At 32.8% G+C, this 14,191-nt stretch overlaps 2 protein-coding genes across 2 annotated transcripts; one reads left to right on the top strand and one right to left on the bottom strand.

Annotated features, from left to right (window-relative positions):
• Positions 1–164: 164 nt before the first annotated feature.
• LOC110647864 (uncharacterized) lies at positions 165–3,690 on the top strand. The gene is made up of 3 exons (XM_021801884.2): positions 165–414; positions 616–763; positions 3,224–3,690. The coding sequence occupies exons 1-3, from the start codon at positions 168–170 to the stop codon at positions 3,300–3,302; spliced, it is 474 nt and encodes a 157-aa protein (XP_021657576.2). The 5' UTR covers positions 165–167; the 3' UTR covers positions 3,303–3,690.
• A 1,936-nt stretch (positions 3,691–5,626) lies between these two features.
• Positions 5,627–12,985, bottom strand: LOC110647858 (T-complex protein 1 subunit zeta 1). Its single transcript, XM_021801868.2, has 15 exons — positions 12,679–12,985; positions 12,543–12,606; positions 11,913–12,048; positions 11,267–11,418; positions 11,129–11,176; positions 10,927–11,019; positions 8,612–8,718; positions 8,395–8,509; positions 8,221–8,307; positions 7,770–7,974; positions 7,503–7,597; positions 6,573–6,641; positions 6,381–6,488; positions 6,170–6,288; positions 5,627–5,959 (listed from the first exon to the last, which is right to left on the bottom strand). The coding sequence occupies exons 1-15, from the start codon at positions 12,810–12,812 to the stop codon at positions 5,884–5,886; spliced, it is 1,608 nt and encodes a 535-aa protein (XP_021657560.2). The 5' UTR covers positions 12,813–12,985; the 3' UTR covers positions 5,627–5,883.
• Between the last annotated feature and the right edge of the window lie 1,206 nt (positions 12,986–14,191).

Raw genomic sequence — 14,191 nt, 5'->3', positions numbered from 1 at the left:
ATATTTTTATTGACGTTTTATGATTATTTAATGTTATTTTTTTTTATAAAATTATCTAATTTATTTTGTTTGATAATTATTTTGTTTATTATAATTTTTAAAATATTTAGCAAATTTTTTAATTATTATTCATTTCCAAAATTAAACATTTTAATACATTTTTATAAATGCCTGGGCTCCAATTCGGACACCAAGCCCGGATACCAATTCCGATATCTGACTCGCCAGTGCGTGCCAACTCAGTTTCTCTCTCTCTCTCTCTCTCTCTCTCTCTCTGCAACAGGACGTTGAAAGTCCATGGTCATCGAATTAGTTTCCTGATCTTGTCACGGAGAGACGGGAAAGAGAAGGGCTTCGAAATGGGTTACATACAGGAAGCACGCGAAAATCACGTGAAGAAGAAAGTCGAAGAAGGTACTACTATTTCCACCACTGTTTTGTCCCCATTCCATTAAACCCTAGTAAAACCTCGCTTTAATTCCGGGAATATGAGTTTCTTTTTTTTTTTTTTAAATGAAATTGAAGTCAAAATGAGTTGTCAATTTCGGACTTTTGTGGTATTATGATCCTTGGATTGTTGGCTTGAAATGAGTAGGATGTATTGCATTTTTGCAGCGTTAAGAAGCAAAATGAAGCAGAAGGCACTTAAAGAATGTGACCAATTTACTTCTAAGTACGCGCAATGTGCCTCAGGAAGAACCCTTTCTGTTGTTTGGCTTTGTCGCAGACAGGCTAAAGAACTGAATGATTGCCTACATCAGTAGTAAGTTCTGCTTTTTCTGTAATCACATACATACCCATTTGATCTCTTCTCTTGTTTTTGAGATCTTTTTTCCTTTCTTTATTTTTCGGGGACATTTGCAATATATATTCTTTTATATGTATATATGTTAAATGCTGCAGTTGTAGACTATATTGTTCTATTTCCTTCCGTTTTACCATGCAGAGGGGCTTGCCGGGTAATTTTTATATTTCTTAGATGGATTCAATATATTTATTTGGATACGTTTGTATTTAGAACTGTTATGCAGTCATTTAACAGTTAGTAGATTGGAGCAGTGAGTTTGAAGAGCTTAGTTATTGCTTCATGAAGCATTCCTTTTTATGCTAAATGTATTTAAGATCTTCTTTTTGAATGTCAAATTGAGATTACGGTTTTCTGATAGTGCTTCACCTCTTACTCATGAGATAGTGACCTTGTGAGAAGTTTCTTTTGATTGACATATATGGACTTCAAGAACATTTCCAAATTACTGAATAGTATTTGCGCTGTTCTTTTATTGATTGCAGAATGTATAAGCAAATATAATTTTTCTCTGTATGGTTTGTGATTACTGTTATTCTATTGCATTATGACTCGTGGGGGTCCTAAAGGACCAGGGATTCATGGAAGGTGTCACGGTAATTGACCATTTAATCAAAATTTTGATGTATCTAGTAATTTGTAGTCTACATGTGTACTCAGTCCCAGTTTTAGTGTCATCAACTTCTTGATTATCAAATATTTGTTGGTATGTTAGTAGAGAAGAATGGAGATTATTAATAGAAGTACAATAGATGTTGGGGAATGTGCTACTGTAGTCAAGTCACCCATAATTTTTGCAAATTCATGACTGTTCAAATATGTTTTGCAATTGCTACCAATAAAGCTGAATTTAAGCTATTGGAGCAAAAGAAATGAGTCATGATATAAAAGTGTGAGTTTGCCAGAATGAACCACAAGGATATGACTGCCCTAAGGTATTTTTGCGTTATCTAATGATGTTAGCTGAATTGGGGTCCTTCAGCTGGTTTACTTTGTCCGTGCTTCGCTAAGAAATTTATTGGCCGAGAGTAGGGTTGTGCAATTAGTTGGTTTGGTTTTGAACTGAATTGAATTGAACTAACTGAAAAATTAAGATCTAAAATTATTGAAATTGAACTGGAGTATAGAGAATCTAACTGAAAATTTTCAGTTCTGTTCATCAGTTTTTACTTCTCCCTCTCCCTCAACAAACACAAGGTAGAAAATGAAATCTAAAATTAAATTGCTTCTGTTGTCAACTGAAACACAATAAATCACTTCAATCTTCAAATCATATTAAAAAAAAAAAAAACCTTCAATCTTCAAATCAACATACAACAGCCAAATCTTAAAAAAAAAATCAACAATTGAAAATTTTCAATAAAACTATAAATTCAATTGAAAAAAAAAAAATTAATCTTCAGTAACCAGATTTCACAGTCAACAACAAACATATTTCGGTCTAACAATAAATTTCAATCTTCAACTGTCAACACCTAGCAAAATCCCAAAGAATAACCTTAAATTTAAATCTTCAACACCCAATGACGGCGAGAGGAGGCAACAGGCAAGGATGCGACACCTAGGACCAATTTCGAGACCTCTAGACAGTGAGCTGACCAACAACAGCACCAGAGAATTGAGTAAATTTTGTTTTGTATGGTCACTTAGATTTTTCTAGGTTCTACCATGAAAGTTTAGATTTGCTGCTATGGGCATTGTGGCTAGCCATGGCAAAGGCTAAAGAATGTGTTTGAAGCAGCAAACAGTGGGGAGATGGGACTCCGAAGAAACACAAAGAAAAGCAGGGCTAGGGAGGTCTCTTGAGTGAAAGGGGGAGGTGAGATCGAGAGGAGGGGAGGAAGGAGTTTGTGTCAAAGGCAAAATGACGAGAAGAAGAAGAAGAAGGAGAAGGAGCCAAGGAGGAGGTGAACTAGTTAAGAAGAAGAGCACATTCAGTGAGAGAGGGAAAATGGGGGCTCTAGGTCTTATATGTGAAAAACAAAGGGAAAATGATATAGAGGAAAAAATTAGGGCTTTTACATGCAGGTATGCAAAATGATGTAGTATTTGTATGAGGATATATTTATCCTTATAAATATTGAAGGCCTGAAATGAAGTGAATGCCCTTTAACATTAAATCAGGAATGAGATGCATTCATGTTTTTATGAAGATTAAATCAATAGGATAGATGGTTTTACTGCATTGCTTATCTAAACGTTTTCATTTGCATTCTAAAGTGACCTAGTTTGTGGCTCTCTCCCAACTTGTCAACTTAGTCGAACTTGTTAAAGTTTCATTAAAAGTAATATCAGAGCCAAAATATGTTGCCATATGGAATACAAATATCAAAGCAAAATACAATGGTTCAATACATAGTTGAATTTAAATTTCATAATTCATTTATCTAAATCATCATCATGTCTATTTTTTGGCAGCACAAATGATGCTGTCTTGGAAGAGATGAAGAAAGAATATGTGCTTCATCAAGATGCCAAGGGGTCTGTGAGAACCTAAGCTTCTCCCTGTTGACGATCGATATGATAACCAAGAAAGCAAGCATTTGAAGCACAATTGTACTGCCAGTTTGGATGATGCATTTGCGTTGCATTCGAGCTTGAACCCTGCTTTTTCTACTGACCACTACAAAGAACAGTAACAAGTTATGATTTAATATGGAGCAATTGGAAGATTTTTGTTTGGAATGTCTGCCTTATCTATAAAGATCGTGGTAGTTCATAATTTCAGTGTTTGTAAGTTTGCACCAAGAAGAATCGCTTGAAGTACCATGAGAAATGGACATTGCTAATGGTAATGCATGTATCCTACGGTGCCATGTTTGAATATCTGCACGTAGTAGTGTTTGCTACCACTGTGCATAAATTGGACAAAAAATTATAAATAATTCTTTTTTTTTTTTTATAAATCAGAACAAAAAACCAGGAGCAGGTTTGGTTTTTCATTCCCCATTATTATTGAAAGATGATATATTGATATACCATTAATAAAAAAATGGAAATTAAATTCATGGGACCAAATAATGATCGGAGAAGTACTATAAGGGCTTAGAGTATTCCCATTAAATTTTAGTTTGTCCCTGAATTTTTATAGTTACATAAATTTTTAGTTTTTTGTCCTTGGTCGATGATCAATATTGGAGAATGCGGTGTAATTTCAAATTTACCCTTACTTTACCGTTTAGACTCTCTCTCTCTCCTTTTCTGTTGCTTCCCCTCTCTTCCAAGCACTTTTGTTACTCTCCCTTTCTCAATTTTTATTAAGCTTTGTTTAGTTGCCGCTTTTAAAGTAATATTTAATATTTTTTTATTTATATTATTTAATAATATAATATTTATATTAACTAAAAAAATAATTTATAATTAAAAAAATAATTTATAAAATATTATAGTTCATCATTTTTAAAGATTAAGTGAATATTTAATGATTAAAAAAATTATATAATTATTTTTATATTTAATAATTAATCTAACGATTATTCTATTTTAAATTTCAATAAAATCACCAATCTCATTACTCCCCCTTTCAATAAAGGAATAATGTGCATCCCTTTTAAACTCTCTATCATTCATTCTGTCATAATGTTAAAACCACCCAAATTTCCATTGGGTGAACTGTGATTTATTTGATTCGATGCCATCTGAAAATCTGTTGAAGATCTTTTTGAAGTGAATGCAAATTGATGACTATAATTATCACCACCCAGACCCAGTAAAAGTTATTACCTTTGCTTGTGTTCCTCTATAAATCTAGAATTACCTTCTAATTCATGCATAATCTCCTTAGAAGACATTGGTTGATTATCTGGCAAGCGGCAATATGAATTTGGATCAAAGTCGGCAAGAAGGTACAACTTAGAAGGTCATCGTCGAATGGTTACCGGTGCAAAAAGCGAGAGAATTTGGTGAAATTATGAATATCAAGATGTAAACTAGGGTGATTAGGATTACTGTTTTTGAAGTGGAACTGGAAATTTCAGGGTTTGAATTGCCGAGGTAGACACAAGATAGTAAGATGGTTGTGGGGGAGAACGCGATTGAAACCGAAATAAAGAAATATTATAGCATGTTTGGCATTAAATTTAAAATGTTAAAATTATTTTTTTAAATAAAATTATTATTTTAAATACTGATAAAAAAAATTATTTAAAAAAATTTATTTTTTTTATGTTTTTTATGATTAAAATTAATTAAATTTATTTTTTAATTTTTTTAATATAAATAATATATTTAAAAAAAATAATTTTCTCAATTATAATTTTAACAAAAATAAATTATTTAAAAAAATTTATTTTTTTATATTTTTTATGATTAAAATTAAGTAAATTTAATTTTAAATTTTTTTTAATATAAATAATATATTAAAAAAAAATAATTTTTTCAATCACAATTCTATCAACAATTTTAAACAATCTTTAATGGGAGAGAAAAATTAGTGGGCTTGCAAACGGATGAGGTAGAGGAACAAGGATAGAGAGAGAACATAAGATTTGACACAGAATGATTTGATATTTTCCCCGCCAGTTAAAAGACATAAATGATGCCACCATGTAATGTAAAACGCTCACAAAACTCATAGTAATTCTCCCAGTACTGATTTGAAATGAAGACATTTAAATTTGAAATTATATTTATATTTTATAATTTTTCATTTGAAATACAAATCAAAATCCATCTTTCTTTTATAAATTTTCATTTTGAAATACAAATCAAAATCCATCTTTACTTGATCCACACCCATTCAAGTAAACCCTAAATTCATTTTCAAATCTTCCCTTTGCAATCAACCCCAGCAACATTTAGGTGCAATTTTAGCCCAGCGGCTACCGAAAAAATGGCCCTGACACAGTATAACTTAAAAAGAATGATTGTCAACATGGAAAAACAGCCGGATGAGTAAATAAAAAGGCGAGTGTTCATTCTTAAACAAATTCCACAAGATCAAACAAATGGAGATTCCCCCTACCACAGTCCCGAAAACACAACCATCCTCCAATGAATAAACTTGGGCTTCATTACACTCCGAGACAGCAGAAGGAATCTGTGTGAGGCAAAAAGTACATGCTGAAGCATACTAAGTTTTAATTTGGTTTCCTCATATTTCGCCCAGCCCTAATCACTTCATCCACCAATAATAACTGGGACGCAATTACAGGCCTGCGAAATTCAGCAGAACGATTGTCACTAAATTACATAGTCAATAGCTTAAAAATGGGGAACCTAGTGATTAATGTACTTTGGGAAATTGCAATTCATTTATAGTATTTGGTATTTAAGAAAGTAGCATTAAATGAAGAGGGTGTGCTGAGAAAGGGGGAGGGGCCTGGGGTAACAAAATTTTAAGTAATAGCAGTGAGTCTCTCATACCCAGAGTTTATGATTTGGCGTTTAACAGAGTAGTTGTCAAAGATGCCCTCCATTTGGGGGTCAAGGGGGCCCCCTATTTGCAGGTTTATTCCCACAATATTATCCCTGTCATGCTCTCCCTGAATAACCATGCAAACAAACACAAATTAGTTTTTCTTTTGTCGGTTAAGAAACAAAACAAGAGTAGATGGTGGGTTCCACAGATTACTACCGTAAGGGAAACAATCTCATCTTGAGTATCAAGGCCAGAGTTCTCCGCCAGTGTTTTGGGCACCACAAGAAGGGCATCAGCAAAAGCTTCAACACCAAGCTGAGCACGCTGCTCCAAGTTTAACAAACACCATCAATGTAGGCAAAAGAATAGTACTAATCCAAACAATGGAAGCATGATGAAATTTTATACCCCTTGCACTGTTTTCTTTACTTCATTTATCAAGTATTTTCTGGCTGCAAATTCAAAAGCACCTGCTCCCTGAAGCACAGACAAAATGTCAAATCTAGAGCAAGAACTTTTCAGCAACCTTTTGTAACAAACAGTAAACAAACAGAATTAATTCTCAATTCCTTATTCACAGTAAAAGAAAATTACAAATTCGAAAAACACATGAATTTCTGTTAAAACTCTTAGTGTGTGTTAAGTAGTTGTCATGGAGTGTAATGGTAAAGATTTTCAGTTTATCATTTTGTTGAATTTATATTTGATTACATTCCATATGTTCAATTAAGTTCTCCCAGATATGAACTATAATTGATATCAGCATTTAAGGCAAACAATTACTTCAGCTATCAACTGAATCACGCAGACCATGTTCTCTTAGCACACTTCTCTTCCAAGGTCCGCTATTCAAAAAAAATAGAAACAGAAAGGAAATATCTAGTATTTAGAGACATAAAAGACCATTACATGCTCTTCTATGAGACTATGCACCAATAGAAGCAACAGCAGAACCTGTCATTCTAGACTACCCAAGTCCATAAGAAAACCAGATAACAAGCCTCATTGTCCAAATGTTATTGCAGATCTTTCGGTGAAGAATCAAGATGTGACATCTCAATTTTGAAGTCATGCATGCATGTTTCCTTACAAAAGTACAATAAGCATGTGCCAAAACCGAAAGCTCAGTCATCATATGCATAAATTCTATTTATGCTAATCATCCAACGTGCATCATTGTTAACTTTTTAAAATTATGGGACTCAATATTCGTTTAAACAAATTTTCAAATCAACGATTGTAAAACCACAAGTAGGGCTGTGTAAAATGCAAGAAAATCATTTTATCCAAGCATGGCAGCAGATAAAAGCATCATAGGTTTCTATGAGCAGAACTTACAAGTACAACAGCTTCATCTTCAATGGTATTTTTGACAGCTCTTAGGCCATCACGTACAGCATCCTTTATTTGGGCAATTGTGTGGTCATTAGGTCCTGCAATATTAAAAAATCAAATGAGTGATCCACCTGAATTAGTAGATGGCACATGCTAACAGATGTATGTACTGTGGCACAACAGAGAAAAAAAGTCTTAATAATTGGAACTTAAAAAAGAAACCAGACAGCTTTAAACAAGTCTGGCAAAGTTGTATAAACATTTCAATACCTTTTATCAAGATTGTACAGGAAGAGGGATTTTTCACATTTTCAACAAATGTATATTTCTCTTCACCAAGGATGTGCTCATAAAACAATCCAGCCCAACCAAGGCAATCAGGGGTTAAATCATCAACAGAATTCACCGCTTCACCACCACAAGCCAAAACCAGTCGTTCCATATTTCTTCTCTTGGCTCTTCGAAGGGCAATTATCTATAAAATATCAAAGTTATCACCTTGCAATTGCAAGCACAAGCAAGCCAGGGAAAAAGCAGCAATAAATTTAACAATAGTAAATTAGTAATAAAATAAACATTAGCCACAGAAAATGTAGCAACAATAGTTTAATACCTATCACCAGCAGACTAAACTAGATTACAGCTTACAGATACTAGATTTGCATGCATTAACTACTCATATGCACTAGATCAACATAAACATAGATGCTCCATGACTTACCCCAGCGCGAGCAAGAAGGTCCAGAGATGGGGGATCAATACCCTTCTGATTAATAACAACAAAGTTGTTGTCATTACCAGAACAAACCTGCACGTGATTAAAAGTATCAGCAATATTTCGCAAAACAACATTACATTGGATATACTACTTAATATGCTACTTGAGTTGCTCAACCTTGTTTTTAAGTTCAATGATTCTTTTCACTCTTTCATCCACCTGACGCCTTTCAGCTGCAACCATTGCTTCCCTTTGCTCTGCATTTGAGTAGAAAAATCCTGCATTTATTTCACTTGGGGGGACAAATAGGATGTAAACATTAGTTTCATGATTTCAAAAAACCATATCCAATTAGCTGAAGATCAGGCACTGCCAAATATAAGTCACTTTTTACCTTTTCTCATATTCTAAAGACACGTTGCAAGTCAAGATATAACAGTTCTCTGCTCGTCGCTTCATGTCAGGATGCCTAGAACCATGATCAAGGACAAGACCTTCAACCTAGAAAAGAACCAAACACACAAAATAACCAAAGGACACCCACAGTATTGACAAAGGACATTACCATTTAACAAGTATCAAGTAGAAAGAATTGCAGCTTCAATGATTCATTAAAATACACGGGTTATACATTTATATGAAAATCATTAATTTCAAGAATAACAATTATAGTTCATACTTCATACGATCATCATGGAAGGCTTGAATCCTCTATGATGGTCAAGAGATTTTATGGGATTGCATCCCCTCACATTTAAAGTAACTCTGTTATAATGATTTAAATAGTAAGTGTATGTGCAAAATCCACTTCAGCCACAGCAAAACAATAGCTAGTTAGCTACAATGTTGTGCATTGTCAAGTAACCAACTCGAATAGGAATCCATGAGTGTACTAAACCAGTGAACATCTTTTATTGATCTGTTTTTACGTTAAGCAAATATGGAACTTCGTTACCACTCTTATAGGTATCGCTAGCTCAATGCTTTATGGTGTAGATAAAGTGGAAAAGACTGAAATGAGGATTCGCTCAATCCAACTTGTAATATTTCAGTAGAAAAGTATCATGAAAACTCAACTAATTATTAATCCCAATCCCAAACCATTCGGGATTGGCTATATGGATCTACTTCCTGCATGACAATCAATTTATTGCTACATCTTTAGAATTATATTAAGTCATTCAATTGTTTCCCACTTAATTCATTAAGTCATTCAATTGTTTCCCACTTAATTCCCCACACATCATCCTAGGAATACCTTTAACTTTTTTTATATGCTATAACATTTCAACCTTCCTAATTTAAGGCTCAAGGCGCACTAAGGCGCCAAAGGGTCCTGGAGCCTAGGGGCAAAGCGCAGGCACGCGCCTAAACAAAGTAAGGCTCAAAAATAAAAATATTCATATAAGTCAAATAAATGTGAATATTCCATCAAATTTCAAGCAACATAAATAAAAATAAAAATAATAATAACTAATAAACATTCAAGTACTAATATATTAAAACTTGAATAGTTTTCTAATGACTCAAAAGCTAAAACTAAAGTCAAACAATCATAAGATAACTGCTCTTCAATCTCCATCAAGAGTAGTATCATACTCTTCTTCATCTTTTTTTACACCTTCATCCTCTTGATAATCATCTTCAAAATCAATATCTTCGTCATCTTCCTCATCTTTGAGAACTAAAGGAATACTATTTAGTTGTCAAGTTAGTGGATGATGTTTTTGCGTGTTCTCTTGGCGTAGATCTTGAAATAGGTGTAGATATATCCTTTTTTTTTTTATTTGAGTAAGATAATAAAAGAGTAGAGTTGAAAATGGAAATATGAGAGATTTATGATCCTAGGTATGGTGGTTTAATGAAATTTTGGAAATGGAAGTACTTTTTATCAATGAAAGTGCTTGCCGAAGTTGAAAATAAAGAAGGCGCTCCTTTCTAGAGCTTTGCACTTAAAACAAGACACTTGCCTAGGTGCATAATGCGAGGGCTTGGTGAATGTCGCCTGCCTTTCTCCTGTAGAGGCACTAGGGTTGAAGCCTGGTGAGCCTTGAGCTTAAGGCGTGCTTTTAATAACTAAATGCACATGTTCAAACCATCTCAATTTCCCTCCTATCAACTTATCATTAAAAATTGCCCCTCACATTTTTATACTAACACATTCATTCTTTAGTTGATCTATCCTTGTAACTCTAGATCTATCTTAACATCCTCATTTCTTCCAAACTAAAATTGTGTACATGTTTCCCATTTCCCAATACTTGCTGCAATACATTGTTATTGCAGATTGAATAGTGGACTTGAAAGGATGGCCCTGCTAAAACCATCCTCTACACCTAAAACTCATCATAGGCGGATTAGATTCAAGGGGGCAAAAGAAAAGAACCTCTTTAGAGCTTGAATGACTTCCTAATGATGCCTAAAAATTGGGTCACACAAAAAACCAACCAACAAACAATGGTCTGGCATTTCCTGACTTAAAACATACGTTTTGTTAGACTTATATGGAACATATGCTAAGCAGCCAAACAGCCCAAATCCCAGCCTCCACTCAAAGCTTGATGTTTGTCATAAAAAAAGACAATGGCCCTTCTATATTGTTTGAGCTCAATAATTCATAAAAATTTTTGTATCACGAAAAGAATTTGCAAACCAACTCCACGTTGTAATCATCATGTGTAAAAGAGAGACTAATAAAGACAAACTTACCAGCCTTGTGTCAACATCAAATTTATGACGCATGTGCATAATCTCCACCATGAATAGATCTATGGCTTCTTCAGGCTTTCTAATACAAAGCACCTGTCATAGGTTCAAGTCAAATTAAAAGAAAATATGGTTAACCAGAGAACAAAAGCTTCAAAACCTGATTTTGCAGCTTGAAATTATCAACACTGCTAGGCAAACTCACCGCATTAACAACTATGTCAGTTAATTGATCAGCCAAAGCTTCATATAACTGTTTGAAGAAGTAAGAAGCGAACTTCAGATAAAAAATAATAGCAAATTTAATATGCAAGATGCACAATAAACACAAACATTAACTTACTTTTGTTCTTAGTGTTGTTCTTGCAACCATTTTTAGAATCTCTTTGTCCGGTTCATCACCAGAAATCACAGGAGTCTTAAATTTTTCAAGAAACTGGAGTGTAGCTCTTTTGGCAACCTCAAAACCATCAACCATAACACGGGGATGCATACCTGAAATGTGCAAAATTTTCATGTACAGAGAATAATTATAACCATGAATGTCAACACTCTATAAAGTGTTCTTTCACATGAAATCCCATAACTGCCCATCTTGTGTTCCCATTTTAAAAAATTAACAAAAACCAGAAAAAATTGCCATAATAACTTCTTTATAAGGAAGAAAGAAAGGAGAAACAGAATAAAAAGATGCCTTGTTGATAAATTCTAATTGGATCAATGAAATGTGCATCATTCGCATATACATGCACACACAATTCTTGGAAAATACCAACTTAATTTTTGCTTTATTCAGCACTTATCCTACAATTATTTCTTCATTTATGGTTCACAATGAAGTGAATAAGTGGAAACAAGAAAAGTTAGTGGAAAGTGACAAATAATTGCAAAAATGGAAATGAATGATGAAACGAACTTAAGGGAAAGAAGGCAAGAATGAGTGAAGTGACCAATGACATGGCTGAATGCTACTAAGAATTTAATCTAACCTTCATCAATGTATCGTTCAGACTGTTTCATAAGCTCTCCAATAAAGATCACAGTAGAAGTTGTACCATCTCCACTTATGTCATCTTGGGCAACAGCTGTCCTCGCAATCATAATTGCTGTTGGGTTTTGAATTTGCTGCAACCATTAAGGAAATACAAACAAGGATATGTAGTCGGAAGTAAATATCTGAATGATCAAGAGGGTGAAACAGCTCACAACAAAATATTCATCAATTTCTCTGTACAAGTCTTTCACTTGGCGTTCTTAAACGAAAACAAAAACATAAGCATTTCCAATAATTTTACAGATACCTATAGTTTTAAATCTTATCCAGCATTCTGAATGCAGGTTGCTTTCAATTGGCACCTAAAACTTACGAACATGCCAAATGAAATTACACGTCCATAAATATGAAAATTGACTACATTATCACTTTTCTCCACAAATTTTGATGGGAACACATATAAACACTACAAATTGTAAAATTGACATTGCATCGATAGTCAGATAAGCAAATATAAAACAGACATGTGAGATACTAAAGCCCTAGCCCTGCTTGTAATTACTGACACTTAATTTTACAACAGCAAGTCCAATGCAGATCTAAAGATCGAGAGAAGAAAACTAACCATTTCTTTCAAGAGAGTGTTACCATCCTTAGTGAGCTTGATATCTCCAGCTCCACCAACAAGCCTAAAACATGCACATGAAATAAACAAATAAAAACCAGAGAAAGAAAGAACAAAAGAGAAAGAGAGGGATTACATCTTGATGGTCCCTTTGGGGCCGAGGTTGGTTTTGAGAACATCCTGCAAGCCCTTGGCAGCGTTGATGTTCATATGAAGCGCCGCCGATTTGTTCAGAACCTCGGCGTTAGGGTTCAATACTCGCAGAGACATCTTCCTCAGCTCCTTCTAGTGGTCTTCGGGTTTGTGTGGAGAGAAATGGAATATTTTGTGAATTTGGTGTGCGAAGAAAGGAAATGCGGGAAGTAGTAGGAAGAAGAAGAAGAAGAAGAAGCAGGCGTGGGTTTTAGGGCTTTCCGGAACTTGTTTGTTTGATTATTACTATTCGAGGAAAATCCCTCCACACTCTGAGCTAAACGCACCGTCTTAAGTCTGCACGCACGTCCTTTTGAAAATGTATATGGAACGCTAAAAAGTTTTCTTTTTATGATTATATTATTTTTAAAAAGTATTTTAAAAAATAAATGTTTGAATTTTTACAACTTAAGATTAAAATATATTGAATTTAATTTTAAATTAAGTTATTTCTTTTAATATAGATGAGGGAGCAACACAAAAACACAACTGTTTAATAAATATTTTTTTAATAATAGTTTCGACATTTTATTTTTATTTTTAGTGCAGCCACTTTATTTTTGGTTTGGATACTTAATTTATTATGGGAAAATTGCTAAAAAAATTAATTCTTAAATTTTATTATTTTTATATTTATACCTTAATTTTTTTAAGAGATAATTGTATACTTTTTAAAGTTTTATAATTCTATCTTATATTATAAGAATTATCAATTAAATTTTAAATTTTTTAGTCTTTATTAATTCTATCCTACTATTAATAAAGTTATTATCTCACTAATAAAGGCATTGTGTAAGACGTCATGCAAGTATAATCTAGTTGTAGTCAACATAAAAAGGAAAAATATATTCTTAAATGAAAGAAAAAAAGTATTTTTAATTCAATATAAGTACCATGTATTAATATATATTTAACAAGTTGCATTTAAAAAGTTCTTTGATATTGACAAATGAAACAAACATATGGAATTAGGATATTTGAAAAGATTGGAAATATGTATTTTTAGGTAGAAATATATTATTTTAATATACTAATATAAAAAATATTATATATTATTAAAGGTACATTCTTATGTGGTGCTTACCTACCGTATCTTTTAGCGAAATAACAATTTTTTTTAAAAGTTATGGTAGAATTGATAAAAGTTAAAAAGTTTAAAATTTAATTGATAAATTTTATAATATACAGTGAATCTGTAAAAATTTAAAAATTACATAATTTTTTTTGACAATTATCTCTTTTTTAAATAATTATATCATAAATTATTAACAACCATATAATTGTACTTTATTATTAACCACATCATTAAAAATTTAAAAACAATTACTTTAACTATTAACACTGTTTAATAATTATATCCTAACAGTTCGGTTTTGTTAAAAGGATTAATAAGCAATTCTTTTAATTTTTAATTATATAATTAACAACATAATATAATTGCATAGTTATTACTAGTT

Source organism: Hevea brasiliensis, chromosome 9, assembly GCF_030052815.1.
Source record: "Hevea brasiliensis isolate MT/VB/25A 57/8 chromosome 9, ASM3005281v1, whole genome shotgun sequence".
Classification (NCBI taxonomy): domain Eukaryota; kingdom Viridiplantae; phylum Streptophyta; class Magnoliopsida; order Malpighiales; family Euphorbiaceae; genus Hevea; species Hevea brasiliensis.
This window is presented reverse-complemented; position numbering and strand designations above follow the sequence as displayed.

What these genes read in the sequence shown, in the direction of transcription:
- LOC110647864 (XM_021801884.2), top strand. Translation starts at nt 168, where the DNA reads ATGCCTGGGCTCCAATTCGGACACCAAGCCCGGATACCAATTCCGATA. An exon ending in GAAGAAGAAAGTCGAAGAAG is followed by an intron (nt 415 to 615) that starts GTACTACTATTT and finishes GCATTTTTGCAG; the next exon opens with CGTTAAGAAGCAAAATGAAG. An exon ending in AATGATTGCCTACATCAGTA is followed by an intron (nt 764 to 3,223) that starts GTAAGTTCTGCT and finishes ATTTTTTGGCAG; the next exon opens with CACAAATGATGCTGTCTTGG.
- LOC110647858 (XM_021801868.2), bottom strand. Translation starts at nt 12,812, where the DNA reads ATGTCTCTGCGAGTATTGAACCCTAACGCCGAGGTTCTGAACAAATCG. An exon ending in CCCAAAGGGACCATCAAGAT is followed by an intron (nt 12,607 to 12,678) that starts GTAATCCCTCTC and finishes TGCATGTTTTAG; the next exon opens with GCTTGTTGGTGGAGCTGGAG. An exon ending in TGAACGATACATTGATGAAG is followed by an intron (nt 11,419 to 11,912) that starts GTTAGATTAAAT and finishes TGCACATTTCAG; the next exon opens with GTATGCATCCCCGTGTTATG.